Raw genomic sequence first — 24,177 nt, 5'->3', positions numbered from 1 at the left:
TTTACATTTTCAGTTTTCTTGGTATTTGCATCAGTATGTAATGCATTAAAAACAATTTCACATTCTAAAACAGGTACTCATGTACATTAGCCTTTATAAAAAACTTTTTCCGCCTCGTTTTGTGTATAAACAACTAAAAACAATGAGAGAGGGAGGGGGCAGCAGTGTGAATAGTTTTAGCAAACCATTTGAAAATGCTGAAGCAGTTCAAGTGTGTTACTCTGTTCAACTGTGTCTGAATCTAAATGACCAGAATTGAATTAATGGGGGAAATTTGTAATGTATAGTCATCAGTTAACCAACATATGGTGTGTGTGATCTTATATGTATAAAAATAGTATTGTGTAAATTTGTGAAGTTTTGTAATCCTTGGTTAATTTTTAATAGGTATGGCAGCCCTGGAAAAGTTACCAAGGAATACAAGGAGTTTGCAGAATGGTATTTGGTGACATTTTCAGGTGGAATCTTGGAAGTTTTGTTAAAAATTCTAGATCAGTATAGAAATAAAATTTACGTCTCTCCAAGAGTGGTACATCAAACTCTCTACTATATCAACTTAGCGTAAGTACTTCCTTTTTAATGTGCATGTTTATTCTTTTATATCTATCTTAATTGTTCATTTCTTAATTGTTGATGTAAAGCAGAATTACTATTAGTACATTTTTTTAAGTAACCAGCCACTTTTTAGAGTAAGGAATCCCCTCAATGTAATGGATATCTGTAATGGTTGAAATAATTGAATGATGTAGGACTGCGCTGAAATCACTGATGATATGCTTTTTGAAATGGTTATTCCTTTATAGGGAATTGTATTTTCAGAAGGGTATTTATGGAGGAGGAAAAAAGTTAGTGGGCAGATGGGAGAGTACTAAAAAATTAGCCAATAACTACATGTAATCATGAAAAAAATTGTTTATAAAAATATTGCGTAAATAATTAATAATGATTCATTTTATGAGGAAATATTATGATGTAATTATTAAAAAAGTCGATGTAGTAGGTAATGCTGAGTTTTCAAGCAACAAACTAAAGGAAAAATTTGGAAAATAGGATTGTAAGTTAGAAATGAAATTATAAATTATTTAATAATTTTTCACAGTATCCATAACACATTTTTGTGAGTGAAGTAGGTTAAGCCATTTTCCCTATAAGCTATAAATGATAATGAATGAGATGGGCATATGTGGTGAGAGTGCCTGGTTACAGTTAAGAAGGAAGGCAAAAGAGGAAAAGAAATGTGAAAATGAAGAAGTCTAGGATTCACAGGTAATTGGGAATGGGAGACAGGGTAAAGCAAGGGCACTTAAGAAAATCATGCTGGAATGGTAATGGCAGTTTGAGAAGACAGCATGCAGATTCACTAATACTCAGCAATAAATCTTTGAAAGTGGCTGAATTTTGAAGAGGAAATAACCCTTCGGCTGTGCCCAAATCAGTGCCAGCAAGTCAGGTTCTAAGTGACTCCACAAGGCTCTCCTAAAATACCCTGCTCCACACAGGCCCCATAAGATTTTTTAATATTATAATTGCAAAAACATGTGGTTTTAATGGTTTTCAAGCAAATGGTGTGTGGATATATATTGTGATCTACTGACTAATGAATTATTTTTAATTTTTTGGGAATGGATTAGTGACTGATAATGGGTGAGAATGCTCTATTGTCCTTGTTGTCCTTGAAGGAGTCAATACTCTTGTTTCTTAATCTTATTTCTTTCTCAATTGCAGTGTTAGCCATGCTCATTCCTGGAAGTTTCTGAAGCCTCACATGTTTCTTATTATCCAAGATGTTTTATTTCCTTTGCTCAGCCATTCCAAGGCCGATGAAGAGCTGTGGAATTCTGACCCATATGAGTACATTAGAGTCACTTTCGGTAAGTCAGCAGCACTCTCGACTGATTGTGTGCAAAGCTTTGTGAATATATGTACTCATGGTGGTTTTTTATAATTTTTTCAGATATTTTTGAGGATTTTGTCTCACCTGTTACTGCAGCACAGACATTGTTGCACTCAGCATGCAAGAAAAGGAAAGGCATGCTGCCTAAGACAGTGAGTTTTGTGATGGAGGTTTTGACCTCTCACAATGCTGATCCTAGGCAAAAGGATGGAGCTTTACATATGGTGAGTGTATAATTATTTCTGGAAAGAGAACAAAAATAACATAAGTTGTTGGGTATGTTTTAATATAATTACTTCTCTCTATACTCTGCTATCATATCTATTTATTTCTATGCAGGTGGGGACCCTTGCAGACATTTTATTGAAAACCAAATTTTACAAGGAACAAATGGATAAGATGATATGCCAGTATGTTTTCCCAGAATTCAGCAGTCCACATGGCCACATGAGAGCTAGGGTGAGTTAATATTTATTTAATAAGTTTTCCCCTTGGGTTAATTTTAATGTGAAATAAACCTCGCTAATCTGAACCAGCCTAATGGGTGTACTTCCAATCAATCTGGATAGTCTGGCCATGCAGTATGGGTGGGTCATCCAGTGGTCACAAAAGGTGACACGGCTCTGCTCCATGGTAAATTAAGTTTGCATGGAATTTCCTAAGATTGCAGGTGACAATACTTGCTAAATTTCTTTTTTTTACGTCAAAATCTGCCCTAAAATCAACCGGCATCTTATTGACTGAAGGTTAATTGGTGTAACTTTGACATGTAAGCACTAGCCAATTTGCAGGAAAAATACTTTCTAGTAAGTATTTTTTCTAGCTTAAGGCATAGAATATTGTCCTTGTTCCAAATTTCAATAATATCATTGCTTTGGGTAGTAAGAGCAGGTTTTTTGTATTTCTATGAAGGTTCTTCCTAAAAAATTCTCAAAAAATGTAAATTTATAAAATGTAGTGGGTTAACTTTCTTCTGACGTGTGGTGAAGCAGTAAAACTTGATACATGCTGAGCTAACCTTTGTTGTCACCCCTTTGCTAATGCATACATATATTGTATCTCTCCCGACCAACTCAGAGAGTCCACAGACATTCAACCATAAGTAGTATGAGAGTGTTGTAAAGGCATACAACAAGGTTGTATTTAATACAAGTTTCATTAATATCAAAATGATTACAGAAACTAAGCATCTAATAAAACATTAAAATCATGATTGATCATTTGCATCAAATGCATGTCTCTGTTTACATATATTTACTGCTGCTATCAGGTGGGCTCTCTTCTGGCAATCCTACATAATGTCTCTAGTCATAGCCATAAATCATGGAAGTGGTGATATTTCTGAATTCCAGTTCATACTAAGAAGTGTGAGATGACTTAGTGACATTGCTGGCATTCCTGCCTTTATTATGCATGAATTTATCATGCCATGATTACAACTATGAACAAAACAATGATGGAGGTATTTTGATTTTCAGGCCTGCTGGGTTCTGCATTACTTCAGTGAAATAAAATTTAGGCAAGAAGGAATGCTGGCCGAAGCTGTGCGGTTGACAACAAATGCTCTCCTTAATGACAGGGATCTCCCCGTCAAAGTTCAGGCAGCTGTGGCAATGCAGATGTTGCTGACCAATCAGGATAAAGCCAAGAAGATGCTTGAGCCCCAGGTAATGGAAATTTCTTTTTAAAAAATTATTAAAAAAGTCTAATTTTTCGTAAATTACTCAACGCTGTATTTATTTAGGTTAGAATTAGTAAAAATAAATATCTATAACATTGATTCCTAAGGAGTAATTGGAAATCTGTGTTTGTTCCTTTTTATATTTCTTGTGACAACCTCGGGGCTTATATTTACTGCAATATATTTTTTTTTGAAACTTTTTCTTCCTGTGATGTATGAATAGCATGATCACAAGAATTAATTGTCATTAGAAGTAAGAGAAGTACGGGAATGTCAGCCAGGTAAAAATACACTATTGAAGTACAAATTTTGATTGTAGATGATGTGTGATAAACTCTCGGAGAGGTGGACAAAAATCCTCTTGTAAAGCTAGCAGATGGCAGCAGTAACGCAGTAATGCTTCTAACTAATGTGACATTTTTAAATGTGTTAGTTCATTTTAATACATAGTTTATTTTAGATAAACATGCAAGGATACTCACAGGGAGCTGCTTTGCTTCTTACAAGTTCCTGCTAATTGATTGATGTTTATTGGTACCTATAAGGCATGTTTGAGACATGTATGGAATACATCGCATTGCTTGCTGAGATTCTGTTGGAAAGTGAATATTACTTGGCAGTGTTTTTCAGCTCTATGTACATATTGTTTATTATTTTGAAGATTACAATGCTAAAAAGTATTCATTATAATAACTATTGTATCAGGAAAATGGTTTTATTTTCATCTAAGGCTATAATTAGAGTATGCCTAGGTCTTTCTAAGGATTGGACTAGAGCAAATAATAATGGACCTGTTTAAATGGAATTGCTTCAGTGTAAGTTAAACTACCATATGACTCTGTTAATTGTTGAGTAGAATGTATTAAAAAAGAAAGTTCATGTCAGTGTGCATACAAAAATAAGTAAGTATCATTAATATCTCTGTTAAAGTATTAGATTATAGATTTCCATGACATTCAGATGAATGACACTCCATTCTGAGGATGCCATTGAGAAGGTTGTTTTTTTAGACAACAGTTTTGCCTGTGTTCCAACGGGCCTGGCCATAACATTAACTTTGATGAGGCCAAAATAATATCCAAAGAGAGAAGATATTATCCAAGGCTGATTAGAGAATCGGTCGAGATATTCAAGAAAAAAGGTACCTTCAATAGAGAAGATAGCTACCGCCTAGCAGGCACTTGGAAAAGGATTTGTTGGGAAACCGCCAACAAATCACAGAGCAGGGAAGGAAACGAGACACATGTATAAGTAGGCCAAAAAATGTCCGGGCACTTCGGCCTGAAGCCGCTCGTTGGAACATGGGCGAAACTGTTGTCCAATAACAACCTATGTAGTGACATCTTTAGAATGGAGAGTCATTCTCTGTTAGAGTGTTTACTCAAGGAATTGAATAATTTTCATGATATTGTTGAAATGAAAGAGGCTTTGAGCTATGGAACGAACATTAAAAAGTTATTTCACTGTAAGTTTTGTACCCATATCAAATACTGTGCTCATTAAGACTGCAATTTGTTGTAGGTCAACCCTGATTTTCATGTACTACTAGTTAATACATTTAGAATATAGTCTCTCTTTGGTAACCTACTAATCCTTTTGTATCAGAGAAAAGAAATTGAGAAGTCACATCTATGGTGTCATAATCACTTAATTATATTTTCATGTCAGTCTGAGAGATAATTTATTGCTCTGAATATGGAAAAAATTGTTTCTATGCATAATTAAAGACTTCCTAATGTTATTTTAATTTTTCCTTGCAGATAAAGCAAATTGCATTGGAACTGCTCAACATCATTCGGGAAACTGAAAATGATGACTTAACAACTGTAATGCAAAAGATTGTCTGTATATACACGGAGCAACTAATGTCACTATCTTTGGATATATGTGAACACCTGGTGAGTATTCCAATTTTCAACTCGACAGAATAAATTTGCAGGCAGGGTGGTCAGCAGCCAAAAATTCCATTAAAGGTTAAAGAGTATTTCATTGACTGGGAAGAGTCCTTTTGTTTTCAGTGGGAATAAAAAATATTTTTAGTTCAGCTTATGTAATTTTAAGCAAGAAACATTTGAGATGTCACTATTTCTGAGGGCATTTGCCTTGTGTTGCCTCCAAATTTCTTGTCGGGCATCAAGCAGAAAACAGAAATGTTTCTTTACCATCATGTTGTGAATGTGATTAAAGTCATTCAGTTCAGGAGCCATATGCAAGTTATTAATAAAAATGTTATTGTGGGAATCCATCAATTTGAGATAAGATTTTACAGTTTTTGAAGGCTTTGATTTATTTATAAATTTCTAGATTTCTTTAGCTATATTTTGGGCAATTTAAATCCTGTAATTATTGAAGGCCTTTTGGCATTTGATAGGATGCACCTATAGTTTTTTTTTAAAGGCTGAATACTCTAGATGATCATTAGGTGCCAGTTTATTTTTATAATAAGCAGTTGCATTTATCATGCAATTTGATTGGTAGCATATTTCATTTTTTACCTAGGGTTTCTTATTCTTTAATGCAGAAGATTTCCTTAACTCTCTAGGAATGAGGGGAAACAGGTGTCAAAATAATATAGATAGGTGGAGTATAAGTATAACTGTTATCTTCTGATTTTGAAATCATCAGAAGAAAACAGTTCAAGTCGCTGGTTATGATTAGTAGAGGACATTGAACAGAATTATACCCTATTTCCAATAGTTCAGTTTTTTTGGTAAAGAATATTTCGAAGTAACTTGAGGGAGAACGGTAAATAGTAGTAACAAAGAAGTTATAGTCCTTTGGATGAAATAGCAACCTATATGTAATTTACCGGTCTGGTCACCTCTAGGTTGTCTCCCCTTAAAGTTGTTACTGCGTACTGAAGATTATTATTAATATGCTCTAGTGAAATAAGTAAATTTGATTTTCATTAATGTCATCCTGATGAAATATTGAAAGCACTTTTAAATAAATTTTGCATTTAAAACTGGGAAATTTGAAAAGAGCATTTAATTTCTGTTCAAGTAATACTTGGAACTTCTGTAAAACATTCTAATGACAAGTATTTCTGAAATATAAAACTAAAGGTATTCCTCTAAGGAAAGGATTCTGCCGAATACTATCAGTATTTAAATTTATTATGTCCTGGTGCCCCATCAGATCTAAACGAGTTTGAGTCTGGGTAAGCGTGGACTACACAAGGTGCTCTAGGCACACCCGATGAGAGGCTTGGGTGACCACACTAGGTGTTTATTGTGGGCTGTGAATGTGTTGAGGTAGTCTGAAATAGCCAAAGTTGAGTTTAAAGAAAATAAATCTTTTTTCCGGTAATGTTACATATTTTTGGGTTAGCTGCTAATGGTTAAAAATATTTGGATATTGGCTACTCTAACTGCAAGTAAGTCAATAATTAAAGATATCCACTCTTCATTTGTGAGTGCTGGACTGTTGAACATCTCAATAGAAAGGCAGATTCATTGGCTAATTTCCCTGAGGAAGGACCAGTTTTCCTTTAATGATACTAAATATTTCACTCTTCTTACTGGAAGTGATATGTTGAGTATTTGAAAAAAATCCCCTCTAAACCTGAAAATGTCAAATATAATTCATAAAATGCTCGCCTCAAGAATATTTAGGGAAGCCATTTATCAGTGAAAGGGTTCAGGTAGAGTGGTTTAAAACTGTTGACAGGTTGGTTGAATGGAACTTAAGGCTACTTAATGGTATATAATATCAGAAAATATAAATTTAGTTTCAGTTAAAATTCTGTTTTCGTGCTGTAGGTAATTGCCATATGTCAGGCTTCAGTGTGCATAATTATGCAACACATTTTTGTCTTTGTAGGCCACAACATTTACAAAAGTAATGGACACAGATGAAGGAAGTGATGAGAAGGCAATCACAGCTATGGGTCTGTTGAACACAGTTGAAACGCTGCTGACAGTTATGGAAGATCATCCTGTTATCATTGTTCAGCTGCAGCCAATAGTTCTACAAGTTATTGGACTTATCTTCTCCCAAAGTGTGATGGGTACCTATCTTTTTGTTTTCCTATTATTATTCTTATCCTTTTAATCAATTATTATGTACAAATATCAATAATGTTAAATGAAAATGATGGTGATTGATAATATTTTTCTTTATTGACAGAATTTTATGAGGAGGCATTGATTCTAGTTTATAACCTGACCAGTAAATCAGTCTCTCCTGACATGTGGAAAGTTCTGGAGATGATGTATAATGTCTTCCAAAAGGATGGGTTTGACTACTTTACTGATATGATGCCTGCCTTACATAATTATGTCACAGTTGATACTCCAGCTTTCCTGTCAAATGAAAACCATGTTCTGGCAATATTCAACATGTGCAAATCGGTAAGGATGTTTCATTTAGTTTATATTCATAATTCATAAATACCAGTGCCTATATGTTTGCTTTGTAACTTCCATTAAACTTGTTAATGGCTTTTGTTTACATTCTATTGATATGATGTAGTATATGTCTTCTGTAGTATATGTCTTCTATTATGCAATATATGATGCTAAAGAAAACATTAGTGTGCACTTTAGATGTGGCTAATTGCTTTTTGTTAATTGTTAGAAGGATAAAAGTTATAACATTTGGTTCACATAGGTCCTCAATGGAGATGCAGGCGAGGATCCAGAATGCCATGCAGCCAAACTCTTAGAAGTAATTATATTACAGTGCAAAGGGCAGATTGACCAGGTCAGTTCTCTCAATTTCTAGTTATTGAATGCAAATTTTGCTGTATATGTTTGTACATTTTGGTATCCTTTAATCTATGTGTCAATTTTACAAATAAGTAGCCAGCTTGGGCAGAAAAAAGTTTGTTTGAAAAAGTGATGATTTAATGCTGCCTCCCAGTGCCCTGGTGTGGGAGTGGTAAATGTCTGGCTGGGAGGTAGGACCCTTTAACTGTTGCCTCTTGCAAAGGGAGGGCGATAAAGTTAATAGTTTTAGGCTTAACAATATGGAATTCCTTCATGATGAGGATAAAAAATAAGAGAAACTTTACACTTCCACACACTTTTAATGTTAGATGACCAGGGACCTGATGATGATGTGCACCATCAAAACCATGGTCGTAGAACATTAAAAGTGTGTGGAAGTGTAAAGTTTCTCATATTTTTACCCTCATCTTAAGGTACGTGGATGGCTATTTTCAAGGGCAGGGGTGTTTCCTTAAGGGGTGGATTCCTAAGGTGCAAGTGAGAGGTGTGTCCTCAGGGAGGAGTCTGTATCCCTTTTTACCTTGCTCAGTTTGAGAGGCGGTTCCAATCCCTTTGTTTTCATTCGTTAGGACTGTTTGCAAGAGGGAGAGGATTAGAAGGTACACCCAAGGTTGTACATGGATCTTTTATATTTTGTGTAAGGAAAAATCCTTTGGTGCATTATGCCTACATTTTACATAGGCTGAATCATCATCTTTCGATTAACTCTACCATTCCATAGACAGTGAACTCTCCAATTCTGAGAAATGACCACTAATCTCCTGAAACACGGGTCTTCACTTAACAACAACAACCAAGGGATCCCTGAGAGCCAACACCTGTTTGAGCTCAAAATATACTGCATCTTAGAACTGCCTGTTGACTTTTTTTGATTTTAGGGTGTTAAATTTTGGGTGCATCTTAAATTCGCTGGTATCTTAGATTTGAAGAAATATGGTAGCTTGCTTTTCTTGCATTGAATGTTTATGCTTAATTTGACCATCAGTTTTTGATTAATTGATTGTCTTTGATTCACTGCTGCCTATGTGGTTTCTGTTGCAGTGCATTCCAACTTTCGTCGAACTGGTGCTGGGGCGGTTGATGAGGGAAGTGAAAACTTCTGAGCTTCGCACAATGTGCCTTCAAGTTGTAATTGCTGCTCTCTACTACAACCCATCCTTACTCTTTGATGCCCTTGATAAGGTGACTGTGTCTCTGCCAGGTGATGACTCAACGCCAGCATTGCCCTCTTCTGACTCGACTTCTGCTGCTGCAGCACCAGCTCCTCCGGGAACTGTCACTGCTCACTTTGTCAAACAATGGATCCATGACACTGACTGCTTTCTTGGGTGCGTAAATCAACATAGGAAAATGTATTTAAAAATTATCTTGTTTGGCTGTTATTTCCTATTTTGTCAATTTAATGCTAGCCAATCAATGTCTATATCTTCTTTAGAATTAATTGTTTTGTTACGCTGAAATCATTTTATTCATTCACTGATTGACTGACTGATTCAATATTATTTTTCAATTTCTTGATCCTGTTCCATGAAAATCATGGTTACAACAATTGTTTGTGTGGGTAGCATTTAGGAGGGGAGCAGTAGACATGGGAAACACCATCTGTTGGTCCCAGTGATAAACAGACTGTTCTCACTGAGGGGCTGCTGGTGTGCGTAGACTCCGATGGTACAAATTGCACTGTTTTGTCTTGGCTGATTGGCCTGGAGTACTATATTTTCCCATCATTAACGTGCACGTTATCTATAGAAAAATTTTCAGATTATCAAAAAAATGACGATGCACGTTATGTACTGAAAATTGAAAAAATCCAAACACTGAAGTTTTACACACCCATCCGATATAGGCATATTTTTACACACACAAAATATAATTTTTACATACATTTATATATGTACGACGGCAGTTCAATAAGTACCCATGTTTGATGACAAAGGGCGTTTCTGAGGGAAGATTATGTTATCATTGTGTGCTGCCATCTATCAAACGACGGTGAAACAAATTACAGACTGATTTAAAGGTTACTTTGGATTTGGCTGCCATTCGAGTAAGACGTGTTTCGTGATTTTCACTAAGATGGAAAAAGAGCAGTATAGTTTGGTAATTTGCTTTTTCTTTTTGGGTAGGAAGAAATGCGAGGAGATGAAAGCAAAGTTGGATGCTGTTTTTGGGGACACTTTGCCATCTATGACCACAGTTAGATAATGGTTCAATGAATTTAAACGTGGGCGAACATGTTTTTGATGAGGAGCGACCAGGATGCCCGGTAGAGGTGGTTACCAAGGAAATCATTCAAAAAGTCCACCCCATGATTCTCGCTGATTGACGAACGAAAGTGCGCGAAGTAGCAGAGGCTGTGGGTGTGTCGACCGGAACGGCAATTAATATTTTACATGATAAGTTTGCAATAAAATAATTGTTGGCCCGATGGGTGCCGCAATTGCTCAGGGTGGACAACAAGCTGATCCAGCTGTCAACTTCATGAACTGCATGAACTAAGTTATGAATTGCTGCTGCACCCCCCGTATTCACCCGATCTGGCTCCCTGCGACTTTTTCTTATTCCCTAACATGAAGAAATGGCTCGTGGGAAAAAAATTTAGCTCAAATAAGGAAGTTATTGCCGAGATGGGCATATTTTGGAGAGTTCGGCATCCTATTTTTTTGAGGGGTTAAAAAATGGCCGGAACGTTGAGAGAAGTGTATCTTTTTAAAAGGGGACTATGTTGTAAAAAAAATGTTTTTGAAAAAATGGTTTCTTCATTTCTATAACGGGTACTTATTGAACTGCCCTCGTATATACAGATGTGCGGCCTCGATACACGTTCAAGATGACTATGAAGCCTTGGGCGTGCAGTATCCATACAAGTTCAGAGATAACTACAAAGTTCTGGGTGTGCGTTATATGTAAAGTGCGCATTATTGATGGGAAAATACGATAAATGCACTGGTTCTACCACAGAACCTAGTCTACAAAATTGCTAAAGTACATGCATAATTAATGAAAATAAAAACCATAAATGCCATTGTCAACTTTAAGTTTGGTTTGATGGGCGAGGGTTTTTTTTATAAGAACAGGATTCTTTGCCAGTGTTTGAAACTACCCAGCTTTTCCTATATTGTTAATCTCTCTTCATTTTGCCTGTATTTTAAATATCTGGGTGAACAATCCGACTGGTCATTCTTATTCCCTCTATTCCACTGCAAACCTTGCATATATTTCAGACTACATGATCGTAAACTGTGTGTCCTGGGATTATGCACGCTGGTGAACACTCCTGGATGTCGACCGAATGCAGTGACTGAATGTGCATCACAAATCATCCCCTCACTAATTCTTCTTTTTGACGGACTGAAGAGGGCGTATGCTGGTAAGCTTTGGATAAATGCTTTATAATAATCAGATAACCTGCTAGTGTGTTTCTATGTGTAGTATATGCATATATATGGTCCATGAGTTTATATACCCTTTGTGCAGTGAAACAACATATTTGCATTATTACAGTTGGTTTTCCCGCAATCTTAAACATTATTATTCCATCCCATGAAATTAACGATTTTTCCATTGCATGTTGGGGCACCTTATTTACATGATTTCATTTTCAGTTTTTCCACTATTTGCATCCCTATACACTGGGGTAAAATGATTTCATATTCTAAAATAGTTACTCATGTACATCAGGCTTAATGAAAAAAACTATTTTTAAAAAATGCAATGCACTTAAAAAAGGCGAGAGAGATATCAGTGATGTGAATGGTTCCAGGGAAGAATTTGAATAATATGGGGCAATATAGTGTGTCGGTATTGATGGAGATGCGAACTACTTAAATCCATAACATCGGTTTGCCAGGAGAATGTATGCTTTGTGAAATGAATAAATTGTATTACTAGAAGTGAGCAATGTAATTTATATCTTGTAAGTACACCTGTGGTAGACTTAATATGGCACATAAGTTGAAATTATGAGGAGTGAAAAAGACTTTGACCCAAAAATTATGAAGCGTGACAAAACCAAGATGGTGATTGACAACTGGGGTTATATGTATTGCCTCGATGCAACAGAAATAACAGCAATGGGGTCCTCAACAATATGGGGCGCCAGTACATACATAACTTGCTCACACATGCATACACATTATGTGTCCATACACATTAAACGTACCAACACAAACACATGAACATGCAAGTTTGAACTTGCATTCACATACATGTAAATGCACATGCCCATACTTATTACCTTTTTTTGTTTATATTATTTACATGATACTGATTTTTGACCCTTATGCCTAAAAATGCAGTTTTCAATAGAGTCGTTTTTTGTTCCTCACAAGTTACCACTTTATATTGCAGCTAAAGCCCAGGAAGAAGAGGAGGAGGAAGATGAAGTTGAGGACACAGACGTGGAAGACCGTATGTATAAAACCATTTTCAATATGTTTATTATAAGAGTAGTTAATGATTTCTTAGTATGAATTCTGTAATTATTATTGGGATATTTGAATTGCAACAGTAACCTCTTTGAGGACGTAATTGTGGAATGTTTTACTATGGCATGATTTTATTATTATTCATTTGGAAATATCTTATTACCTGTGGCTGTTGAGTTATATTTTTCCTCACTGGGAAGTCTCATTTTTATGCAGTCAAACGTCTATCACGAAAGTATTGAGCCAAAAGTAGTGCTATCTTGGGAAGAATTTTTTATGAATGAGTATTTTTAGTTAAATTATGAATTGGTAATTTTTGAAATGTCATGTGTTTTGGCCCAATAAAACTTGAAGTAGGTAAAATTAATAAATCCAAAAAAGATTTAATAGAAACAAAGTTAGAATTGTAGAATACTGTCATCAAATGTTATTTGGATTTTGGTCACATACAAATGGAAAACGTATGTATTGCTTTATATTCATTGAATCAAAATTAAAAAATCACATTTAGCCATAGAAGATATCACCTGTGCTATTGGCAATATTAAAAAATTTGTCAATCTTGGTATTTTATCATTTAAGGAATATTTTGTGTGGATAATGACTGACCATGCCTACAACTCTATGGCTGGACTAATAACTCAAAACCTGACAACCTAAATAACAATGAGCCCTTCCTTATTTGCTCATACTTTCCGCTTCCTTTAATTCCTGTTAAACATGCCAATCCTCACATTCCTTGCCTTGCAAGCCTAGCACTCCCCTCTGTCAGGGTCTATAACACTCAATCCTCAATCAAAAACTTGGCGTACATCTTTCCTGCCTTCTTTGGATTGTTGTACTACATGGGTCATTCAATAAGTCCTATGGAAAAATTAGAAAAATGAATTATTTTGGATAGATTTATTTTTTTAAAGCAAGATTTTGTAAGGTCCTCAAAATAGGCATTGTGTTGGTGCAATGACCTTTTCCTTCTGCATAAATCGTATTCTGCCAGGCCATATTTTCATTTGGAAATAAAAAATTCACGGGGGGCAAATTAAGTTAATACAGTGGATATTGTAATACACCGAACTTTTCAAATTCATAAATTTTTGCCATAAAATCTGTGCAGATATGCACCTGCGCATTGTCTAGATGGAAGAGAATATTTTCTTTGCCTAGTGAAAATGGTTTTCCTTGATTTATATTCTCTAATGGTGCAATATTGATGCATAATACATTCCATTTATCACTTATCCTTTTTACAAGTAATCAATGAAGATAATTCCACCTGTATCTCAAAAAACCTTGGCCCTAACCTTGTCGACTGATGTCACCATCTTTAGCCTTTTCCAAGTTGGATTGTCTTTAGAAATCCACAGTTTCAACTGTTCCTTTGTCTCTGGAGTGAAGTAGTGTATCCTGTTGCATCCATAGTTATGTATTGTTGTGGAAAATCCTCAGGAATGTGATGGAAAAGTGCCAAACAGCCTCCGAATTGACCACACCATTGTGTTTATTCTCCACTTAGAGCAAATGTGGCACCCATCTTTTAGAGAATTTTTTCAAATCTCTTTTTCCTTGCAAAATTTAACACACAGTACTATCTTTTGGTATGTCTGTGGCCCCCAAGTATTTTGAAAATTTGATTATCAATCACTCAAAATCATATTGTGGATTTTGTTTATCATTTTGGAGAAAGTCACTTCCACTGGATGCACTAAACAACGTTCATCATTTGTGGATGCACGACCACATTTAAACTCATATATCCAATTGTAATGTCACAGACAAAGGAACAGATGTGCCATGGACTTCATCCAACTCTGCTTTTATCTCTTTCAGTGTTAAAGTCTTTAAAGTAGAATTGTTTAATCATCACACCAAACTATTTTGTTCCATTTTCCTAATTAAACAATGGTTTGCAGCTTCAATCAACTATGAAAATGAAGCCACATGATACATATAACTGTAACAGCAATCATGTGAGACAGGAGGTTTACTAAAAGCAAACCTTTTCCGATATATTGAGCAGGTTCAGGCAAGATGCAGTTGAAATTCATCATTATGAGAAAAATATTTGCACTTCTCCACTGATTTATTTGTAATGTAAAATGTGTTTCAGTTCATCAAACCATCTTCAGGTACATGACAAAATTCAACTTGTGATACATCATATATATACTGTTTGAGGAAGGGGAGGGAAGAAAAGAGAGAGGAGTAAGGTAGGCCGGGACCAAGAGGGGAAATATGGAAAACTCGAAGAAAAAGAGAAACTAAAGAAATGGAGAGGTAAAAATAGGGGGGGAGAAGATAAGCATTTGTGGTCATTATTTGAGAGGGCAGTGGTAGGTAGCTGGTATCCTGGCGGTAGGTAGGATTGGAGAATAAAGAAGGGTTAAGCGGGAAGGAGACATGGGTAACAGATAGTGGTAGGTTGAGGGATGAGGTATGAGTGGTTCTAAGGAGGAAATTGTTAGGGAAGGGTTGTTCGACACATACTGAGAGTGGAGAGTAGGGGGTGGTTAGATGGGAAATACATGAAGGGTGGAGTCAGTGGGCGAGAGGGAGTTTCACTGTTTGCTGTGGAAATAGAATTCTGAGGAGAGGAGAGTGATATATGAAGATATTGTCTTTTAAAAGAACGTTCGTTTAATTTTACAATTCAAGTTGCTCTAAAATATCAAGTCTTTTGCCCTTATTTTCGTGTTGTAAAATCTCCGGATTAAATTTACATGAGTGGGATGATTGTTGTAGATGCTTAGCTAGGAGTGATGTTTCATCAAAAGTCCTCCAGCATCTTTCATGCTCTTTTATTCTAGTCGTGAAACTTCTTCTAGCCTGGCCTATGTAGTTCATATCACTGGAATCACACTTAACTTTGTTAATGCCGGACTTCGAGGGGTTCTAGTTTATCTTTGTTGCGGCAAAGGATTTTTTCCCAAGTATGAAAATTATGAAATGATGTATTAAATTTTTTTATTACATTTTTGGGCAATCTTATTGGAAAAATCACCTACAAACAATAGACGACACCACTTTTCCGATACTACGAGTGCCACTTCTTGGAGTTGCTCAGGAATTATTGAAGGGCCCATGCATTTTATCACAAGTGATTGTATCTAAACAGCATGTGCTTCTGTTACTGAGAGAAGTAATTTTATTAAAAAATGATCCTATGAAATTTTTTTCATATTTGCCTGATAAATTTCCCTCAGTGGGCTGTAGAAACCTTTTCCTTGTGCCATACTGAAATGACATACTGAATTGCATCTTATGTGCCATCAAATATGGTACCCCCTCCGTAAGAACACCTCTCTAAACCATTTCTTAATTTTGAAAATATTTTGTTTGAAGCTTTAGTCACTGATGCACTGACTTTGTAAGTAATTTCTCCCAATTGCAGAGTGGGTTCTCTTATTGAGCTATGTAAAGTCCAATAATGTTTTCTAGCAAATAGGCTAATCCTAGGATTTAAAAGAAAATTAATTTTAATATGTCATAAGAGGTAAGACAACTTTTGATGGAAAGTAACCTCATAAAATTCAGAAGCACTTAATATAGAGCACATTAGTTTCCTATTGGTAATATGAAATTTACCCAACTGTTACGCCATAAACGGATTGACTGAAATGAGAGATAACAAATCTAATGCTCAAATGTGGAATTGTGTGCTACATTTTATCTTTCTTTTTTTAACAAGACATTATTGATTTGTGTAAGAAAGGGAACTTGAGGAAACAAATGCAGTGTCTACAGAAAAAATCAGCAAGTCTTCTTGACTTGCCCTGCAGGTCTGAACAGGAAATGTTTTAGAAAATCTTTATTTCAACCATACTACCTGTAGAGGAACATATTATGGTGCAAACAGTGACTTGATGATTATCTGTATACGTTTTTCTCTGATATGAGGTATTAATAATATGTTTGATATGTTCATTTGTAGAGGTGCTTGATAGCGATGAGGATGAAATTGATGAAGTTGGATCAGATTACTTGGAAAGGGTGCAGGATCGTGTTGCCAAAGCCAGTGCCAACAGCCCATTCAATATTGTTGCAACAATTGAGGTGAGTTGATCTGGCAATACATCTAATCCTATTGTGTTTGTAGTTTGCATTGGCAAAGGTTCTTGCTTGTTATTAAACTTTGGTGAAATCAAATGGGAGTGAAACCGAAATTTATCTTGAAAAAATTTAAGTTATGGAAACATATTTTGCTTGCATTTTTATATCTTACATAGTAAAACTAAACAGGATTTAACAAGGTGAATAATGTAAATAGCAGCAACTTGCAAAAAGAAACTAGCAATTTTTATTTATAAACCTTTGAACTGTAAAATTGGAAGTACAGCATCTCTTGTACATCGGGGTATCCTAAAATTTTAATTATTACTAAAAAATAATAGAGATAGAAACTTATTTTTTATTTATTATTTTTAAGACTTCTCTCATCATGTGTTTCCCCTCTTGAATCTCACATAATTTTTGTTGTCAAATCTCCAACCCTGCATTGGTTTGTTGAGTTTTGGGGGTAAGGAAAAGTCATTTGGGGTGAGAACAGGGGAATAAGGTGGATGTGGTGAAATTTCCAAGCCACATCATTTTGATTGCCGGTTGCACCATGCTTGCCACTGCAGGTCGCATTGTGTTTGCTTCTGAAAAGGAGTCGGTAGTTGTGAATCCCAGTGTGCTGATGAAAATTCACATTTTATTTATTCCCAAAAACTGCATGTGCCTCCTGAAATAAAACAAATTAACATTAATAGCTGAAATGTACAACATCATGTACATAAGAATCAATAATGTGCAGAATAACTTTTATCTTGACATCTCTGTGATATCTTAGTATTAATTAATTTTGTATTAATACCGTCATATGAAATTATTATTGGTAGTCGAACAATTAAGGTAAGTTTTGGATGAATGCTGACTGAACTACACTTCTAAGCTTTTCCTAATGAGACACCACCTGACACTACAAATAAAGTAAACCCTTTTTCAATTCAGTATGTATTCTGTTATCCAAATTCCAACTAATATACCTATCTTTTTCTTTGATCTATATATATGAGATATATATCCATGAGAATTATAATTGAGTATTGAAATCCTATTCAGGTCTAGTTCCATGCATGGATGTTTTGACATCATATGGAATAGGTGTTTGTTTGTTAGACTTCTGTACTGGTCCCTGTTTAGTAAGGTTGCATATGCAAGCCATCACTTTCATGGTAGTATTCAATTTTGTGTGACTGAGATTGTCTGTGTCGTGTATTGTTCCAATCTTGACAATGTTGCTCAATATTTGAAGGACGAGGACACAGACGATGACAGTGATGATGACGACGATGAGGAATATGACCCGAGTGAAGAGACAGCCCTGGAGAGTTACACCACTCCCCTGGATGAAGAGAACTGTGCTGTGGATGAATATGTTGTCTTCAAGGAGGTTTTGCAAAGTAAGTATTGGGCCATACAGGTTATTTTAATGCTTATCAATTGCAATTAATTTTAATTTTTATTCATCTAAATGGTCTTAACGCAGAGTAATCTTCCCATACTGTAAAAAATTTAAACATGTAGAGCGTTATAAAGTTCTGTTCTTCTCATTAGATCGGTCACTCTGTGAATACTGCTCTACTGTTCGGTCACCTTACTGCAAACTCCATATTCATACAATCGAATGTGTTCAAAGAAACGTTGTGCACAATATTGCATTCAAATTCAATCATCACAGAGATCTTTATAGTTATCATGAAATGTTCTTTACTAAATCTTCCCTCCTTGCATAAGCGTAGAAAAATTAATTACATAAATTTTCTTAATAAATTACTGCATAACAAGATTGATTCCTTAGAACTCTTAAAAGCAATATCTTTCCGAGTTCCTTCACGTAACACAAGGTATGAAGCACTCTTTGAAATTAGGCATCGTGCACAAAGCAACACTTACCACTCGCATATAAACCAGATTATTAGAGATACCAACAGTTGTGATTATGTTGACCTACTTTCTATCTCACCAGGATCCCTTAAAAAAAGGTTATTAAAAATATCCGAAGAATTTAAGATTGCTAATAATTGCTATGTGTATACCTGTACATGTCAATATCAACTTTGTGTAATTTGTACCTGATTGCAATTGCTTTTTCTTTAATAATTGTGTAACCAATATATGTTTTTCTTTATGTAAATGGTTATTCCCGTTAAATAAATAAATCTTCATGTGATGTAAGAAAAATCAAATTAGGAGTACAATGAATGAATGCACTATTAAAAGATTCTTTTAACTGTTAATGATCTTATTAATTAAGTCATTAATCAATGGGGATAACTTTTCCAATAAGCAAGCTTTAATCTCTTTTACAATCTTTTTACAAATACAAATTTAGTTTCAAACCCTCTAAATTTTGGTGCAGCTTATGGAGCTATTTCATTTCCGTTGAATAATGTCCCAAAATGGTTCTATCACATAAATCCTTCTTACCTTAGTTCTATAATTATGCTTATAATTTTGGTTTTTAATGTTTAAAAAATTAGGTATAATGCATGTTACTTAGGATAAAACGTACAAACCAGGAATAGGAAGAATTCTCAATCTGTTCAATGTAGAGATTATGGTTGCCCATGTATGTTTTTCATGAGTCATTCAATATTCATGGGTCCTAAGGAAGAATTGTTCACAAAGAAGTTTAAAAATTAATATTTTCACGACTTATTGAACCATATTTTTCAACATCACTCTCAGAATAAATGTTATTTCATAATTTTTAAATAAAACTATGTCTATTGCATCATATTGCCAGTATTGCATTGGAGCTAGATCAGAATCATTTGCTTAATAATTTTAGTTTTTTACAATGGAAACATCATATGCATACTTGATGCAAGAATTGTGTATACTCACTATGGGCTTCTGAGGTAGAACATTAATTGAATAAAAGAAAGAGGAAAGGACCCACACGCAAACCTCTGTAATACTCCCTTTTTAATTTCTTGCATTCTATAAAAAGTTTCAAGAAATTGCAGGGAATGCCGCAACAGTAACTTTTAATGGAGTCTTCCGCTAATATGCATTTCAATGCTATAATTTCAAAGTGTGAAAATGATTCGCCTTGACTGGGATGATTCCCGGTCTAGGCAAATGATTTTAACACTCTGAAATTGTTGAAGTATAAAAAGTTGTTGAACAAAAGAAATTGTATTTATGTTATTTAAAATATTTTGATAATTCATTAACTATGTGCATATTATTGCTGTTAAGTATGTCAAAATGATGAATAAAGAGAGTAAGGCATGAATATTTTTGTTTTCCTAATCTGTTTTGTTTTATTATTGCACATTTTGATATGACAGCAATGGCATTTGCCTAGTTAAAAATAACCCATAAAAATTCCTTTCTTTTGCATCAGTAGCTCTGTTGAGGATTTGGTCTTAATGTAGTGTGGGGCAGCTGAAATATTTTGAAGGTCAACTTGAAGATGACAAGTGGAAGGTGTTCTATGAGAATAGGAACCATGGAAACATATGCAACTATCATGTATGCGTGTAAATGATTGTATTTTTAAATATTGTAGATGTGAGGCTGGCTGTTAATCGTGGCAACAAAGTGTATTTTATCCAAATATGCGTTGTTATTCAAAATAGTTTTTCCAAAATTTTATGACTTCTCCCAAATTTGTCCAAGAGTTCTGTGGATAAAAGTTTTGATTCTGGAACTGTTAACTCTGTTGATTGTCTTCATGCTCTTATAAATTTGGAGGTTAAAAGAATTTTACTTCATATCAGTATTTTCAATTCAATTAATTTTTCTGTTGTTTTTTTTAAGATATACAAGCCAGTGACCCATCATGGTACCAAATACTCACATCACAGCTGACTCTGGATCAGCACAGGTCATTGCAGGAAGTGTTCCTGCTGGCAGACCAAAGAAGAGCCGCAGCTGAAAGCAAGAGAATAGAGCAGAGCGGAGGTAACTTCTTTTGACCTTTTTGCTCTTCTCTGTGAGATTTTTTGTGTTGGGGAAGTTGGTGATTGGCATATATTGTTGGTAAAACATGATATGGACCTGGGCATGGCGGGATGTAGTCCGAATGATGTGATGGGGACCAAGCTACTTTGATACTCAGCAGTTAGCTGCTAAACGTCTCCTTCTTAATATGGCGATGTACAGTGAAAATGTCATTTAAGGAGTTCAAACAATATCACATTCAAATATTAAGCAAAAGGCAATTGTATTTTGAGTGGACTTAATTTGAGTATGCAAGTGTCAGCAACCATCTTAATTTTACATTTTATTTTGTCTCAGGTTTTTAATCATATTCTGTAATGCACTGGGTCCATTCCCAGCATGTTAATGGCAATTGGTGGGAGAGAGTGTGTTTTAAAATTTTTTTAAACCTAACCTGCGATAACAATAATGAGATGAAAGCTCTACTGCCTAATTAGATTAGATTTGACTCCATAAGCCATAAAATGTATAGCATTTGGAGTTTCATTTATCTTAAATATATCTTCCCGGTATCTCATCTATCCCTGGATAGTTTTTTTCAAAATCTTCTGACGGCAGGCTAGCACCTCTTTATGACCACAGGGATATAGATACAATATCAAATAGGTGGAACATATCAAGAATAAATTAAAATTGCTGGTTTTAACTATCTTTTCAATAATTTTGTAATTGGTCAATAGCTTGACTATGTCAAGTAGCAGTCTTGTGTCAGAATGTTTAACTTAAGACTTCATCAGCAATGGTTTATGCTGAATCCCTGGGATATTTAGTTTGTATTTGTGTCCTGGTTAAAAGAAAGATGGACTAGTGCATTCCTTAAGGTGTATATTTTGGTGTGCTCTGCTTCCATGTGATTACAATTCCATATTTCTTTTTTACTGCAGGGGCGGTATGTGAGTAAGTAAGCCCCCTGGAATTTCATTCTGTCAAATCCTGAAGTATACCTTTAGTAAATGGAATTTTTAGTGGCAGTGTAAAAACTTACATTTAATTGGAAGTAATGTTGCAATTCTGGAAGTGTTGAGCTGTTCACTAACAATAATTTCTCCTCTGATTTCAGGATATGTGTTCCATCAGCAGACTGTGCCAACGTCATTTAATTTCGGAGGGACACCGCTTGGACGGTAGAAGGGTCTGAAAACAATAGTCAACAAAGTTGAAAATACCCTTCATTTCCACTACCTACACCATTGCTCTTTACATATTTTTGAGGTTTTTGGTTGAAAGTGAAGGAAAGGCTTATTTTTCCAACTATTCCCCTTCTTTTGTATGTAAATGGCTTTTACATAGTTATTACCTCGACTGCCTCTCCCTGCACTTCCCCTGCATCTCCTCCATCTTCCCATTCCTCCCTCATGAAACCTTTTGCCTTTCCCTATCTCATTTCTCTTCCAAAACACCTCTCTTGTGTTGTCAGGGGCTTGCACTGTCCGTTCTTATGATGTGCACTCGTATGGAGTGAATGTTGATGCCATGAATTTCATCATCGATGCTCGTTCAAACTTGCTTTCCCAGCAAGTGTATTTTGCTGCGGCATTGAGGTATAAGTTATGTATATTTTATTCTCCAAAATTAAAAAAAAAAGATTCTTTTAGATCTGGTCGGAAAACAGTGGTTTCTCTCCTGTTCTTGGAATGTGTAGGATGGCTGGAAAAACGATTGAAATGACAAGTTTGTTCAGTGTGAATGTTTGGTATGTTGCAGTTATTAGGTATCTAGGAAACACGAGTGCTAAAAGAGGTGTGCGTGTTTGTGTGTTGCATTGTGCATATGAGTGCATCATTGGGAAAGGTCTCTGATGCATGCTTAATTAATTAATCTTTTATTGTGGAGGAAGTTTGAAATTGGCCTCATGAAAATCGGAGCTCTAACCCAGTATGCAGTTGGAAGCTTTTATTTAAATCTGTGAAGTTACTCAAGTGATATTATTATTATGATTATTGTCATACAAATCACTCCAAGAGGATTCATGTATTTCACTGGTGAAATCATGTAACATTTTGCATCCATTTGGAAAGTTGTAATATCTGCAAGAAAATATTGATTTTTGCTACTATTGGTCTTTTTCACTTCCTTTATCTTCATTTACATCTGTGTATCCTGTTTTCATTGTGGTAAGTTTTGTTTTGGATAAAGTGAAGAAATGTTCATGTTTGCCATGACATCTTAGTCCCCTGGTGCCAATGGCTATGGCAAAGTTTGAAATGGATACCCCCATAGGAAAACAATTTGGAAATGATGAGATGAGGGATGTCTAGATTATATGGATAAATTGTTTTTCGTTAGTATGTCAAAAGCCATATTTTATCCCTTTGATACATTGCATTAATCAATACTTTTTTATGTAAATTATAGATGATGTTAAATGAATGCATAAATAATTAAAAAATATTGCATCATCAAGTATTGATATAATTGTCAATATTTTAGATCTTTGATGTTAGTTAAATTTTAATTATCTTCATTCTGGCTAACCCGCAAGTCAATAAAATCTTTCTATTTTTCCATTCTTTCCAATTCTGTATCATGGTGTAATAATGGAAATGGGTGAATTGTGTAATTTTTCTCATCCAATTGTGTCTTACGTTCAAGGTAGGTATTTGTTTGTAGGGTGGCTTGACAATTCCCATTTGCTCTTTCTGAACTATTTTTTACGTTCTTTCAATGGAAGAACTGGGTTCAGTTCTATTCTTAGCCCTAAAATTCTCATAAAGAAAGGAATATGTATAAATAGTTATTTAATAGTTAAAAGAGTTGAAAATTTTCAAATTGTTGTTAAAAGGAAATTTCCTGTTCCTGAAACCTATTATGGGGATGTGGTAGTCCAGGGTTAGAGCATTGACCTACTGACCGAAGGGCCTGGGCTTGATTTTCAGGGGATGCGTCTGAGCGTGATTTGTTGCATACCAGATCTTATTTGAAAACTTTTCAGTTCCCTCCCCTATAGGAAGCATAGGGGAAGTGACTGGCACCCTTTCAACTCTGTGCAAGTTTCAAGCATGCAGTATTGGACTTAGTATTAGTTGAGCTCTACCCTCAAACTATCAAGTTAAATGTGGGGTTGAATACATTGCTACATCTTTTCCATCTCATGGGTCTAGGAAGCCCGCAATAATTATGTTATTACCTGTACTTCATTTTCCAGATCTGATATCTTATCGAAATACGTACACCTCTACATTTCAAATGATGAATATACATTGTGATCCATGTCGGAAATATCTAATTTTATCAGTAAGTGTGCTGTGATCCTTAGGCTATTACATTTTCACTGTCAATGCACAGACCGTCTTTCCATTGAATGATGAATGGGATAAACGTATTGGCTCTTCCATCATGATGCCACCCTGCCTGCGTTGCCTACCTCTGTTTCTCCACTTTCAATGCGCTTGCCTGTGGTATGATGTGTGTAAGAGAGTTGTTTTGTCAATCAATCTAATAAGATGCACAGAA

General features: G+C 35.2%; 1 protein-coding gene across 1 annotated transcript in view; it reads left to right on the top strand.

Annotated features, from left to right (window-relative positions):
- msk (importin-7 msk) overlaps positions 1-22,780 on the top strand; it is a 36,404-nt gene extending 13,624 nt beyond the window's left edge. The window contains exons 7-22 of the mRNA XM_071589695.1: positions 388-561; positions 1,726-1,871; positions 1,955-2,118; positions 2,234-2,353; positions 3,373-3,561; positions 5,336-5,473; positions 7,398-7,584; positions 7,704-7,927; positions 8,187-8,279; positions 9,347-9,633; positions 11,530-11,675; positions 12,656-12,715; positions 16,661-16,782; positions 18,026-18,173; positions 20,542-20,685; positions 21,785-22,780. Coding sequence (XP_071445796.1) covers positions 388-561; positions 1,726-1,871; positions 1,955-2,118; positions 2,234-2,353; positions 3,373-3,561; positions 5,336-5,473; positions 7,398-7,584; positions 7,704-7,927; positions 8,187-8,279; positions 9,347-9,633; positions 11,530-11,675; positions 12,656-12,715; positions 16,661-16,782; positions 18,026-18,173; positions 20,542-20,685; positions 21,785-21,852 — 2,410 coding nt within the window. The 3' untranslated portion in view covers positions 21,853-22,780. The remainder of the gene's footprint in view (positions 1-387; positions 562-1,725; positions 1,872-1,954; positions 2,119-2,233; positions 2,354-3,372; positions 3,562-5,335; positions 5,474-7,397; positions 7,585-7,703; positions 7,928-8,186; positions 8,280-9,346; positions 9,634-11,529; positions 11,676-12,655; positions 12,716-16,660; positions 16,783-18,025; positions 18,174-20,541; positions 20,686-21,784) is intronic.
- Positions 22,781-24,177: the final 1,397 nt, after the last annotated feature.

This window comes from Hetaerina americana, unplaced genomic scaffold (genome assembly GCF_022747635.1).
Source record: "Hetaerina americana unplaced genomic scaffold, ioHetAmer1.1.p SCAF_4, whole genome shotgun sequence".
In the NCBI taxonomy this organism is placed as follows: Eukaryota; Metazoa; Arthropoda; class Insecta; order Odonata; family Calopterygidae; genus Hetaerina; species Hetaerina americana.
The sequence above is the reverse complement of the archived record's forward strand: the minus strand, read 5'-3'. Positions and strand labels throughout refer to the sequence as shown.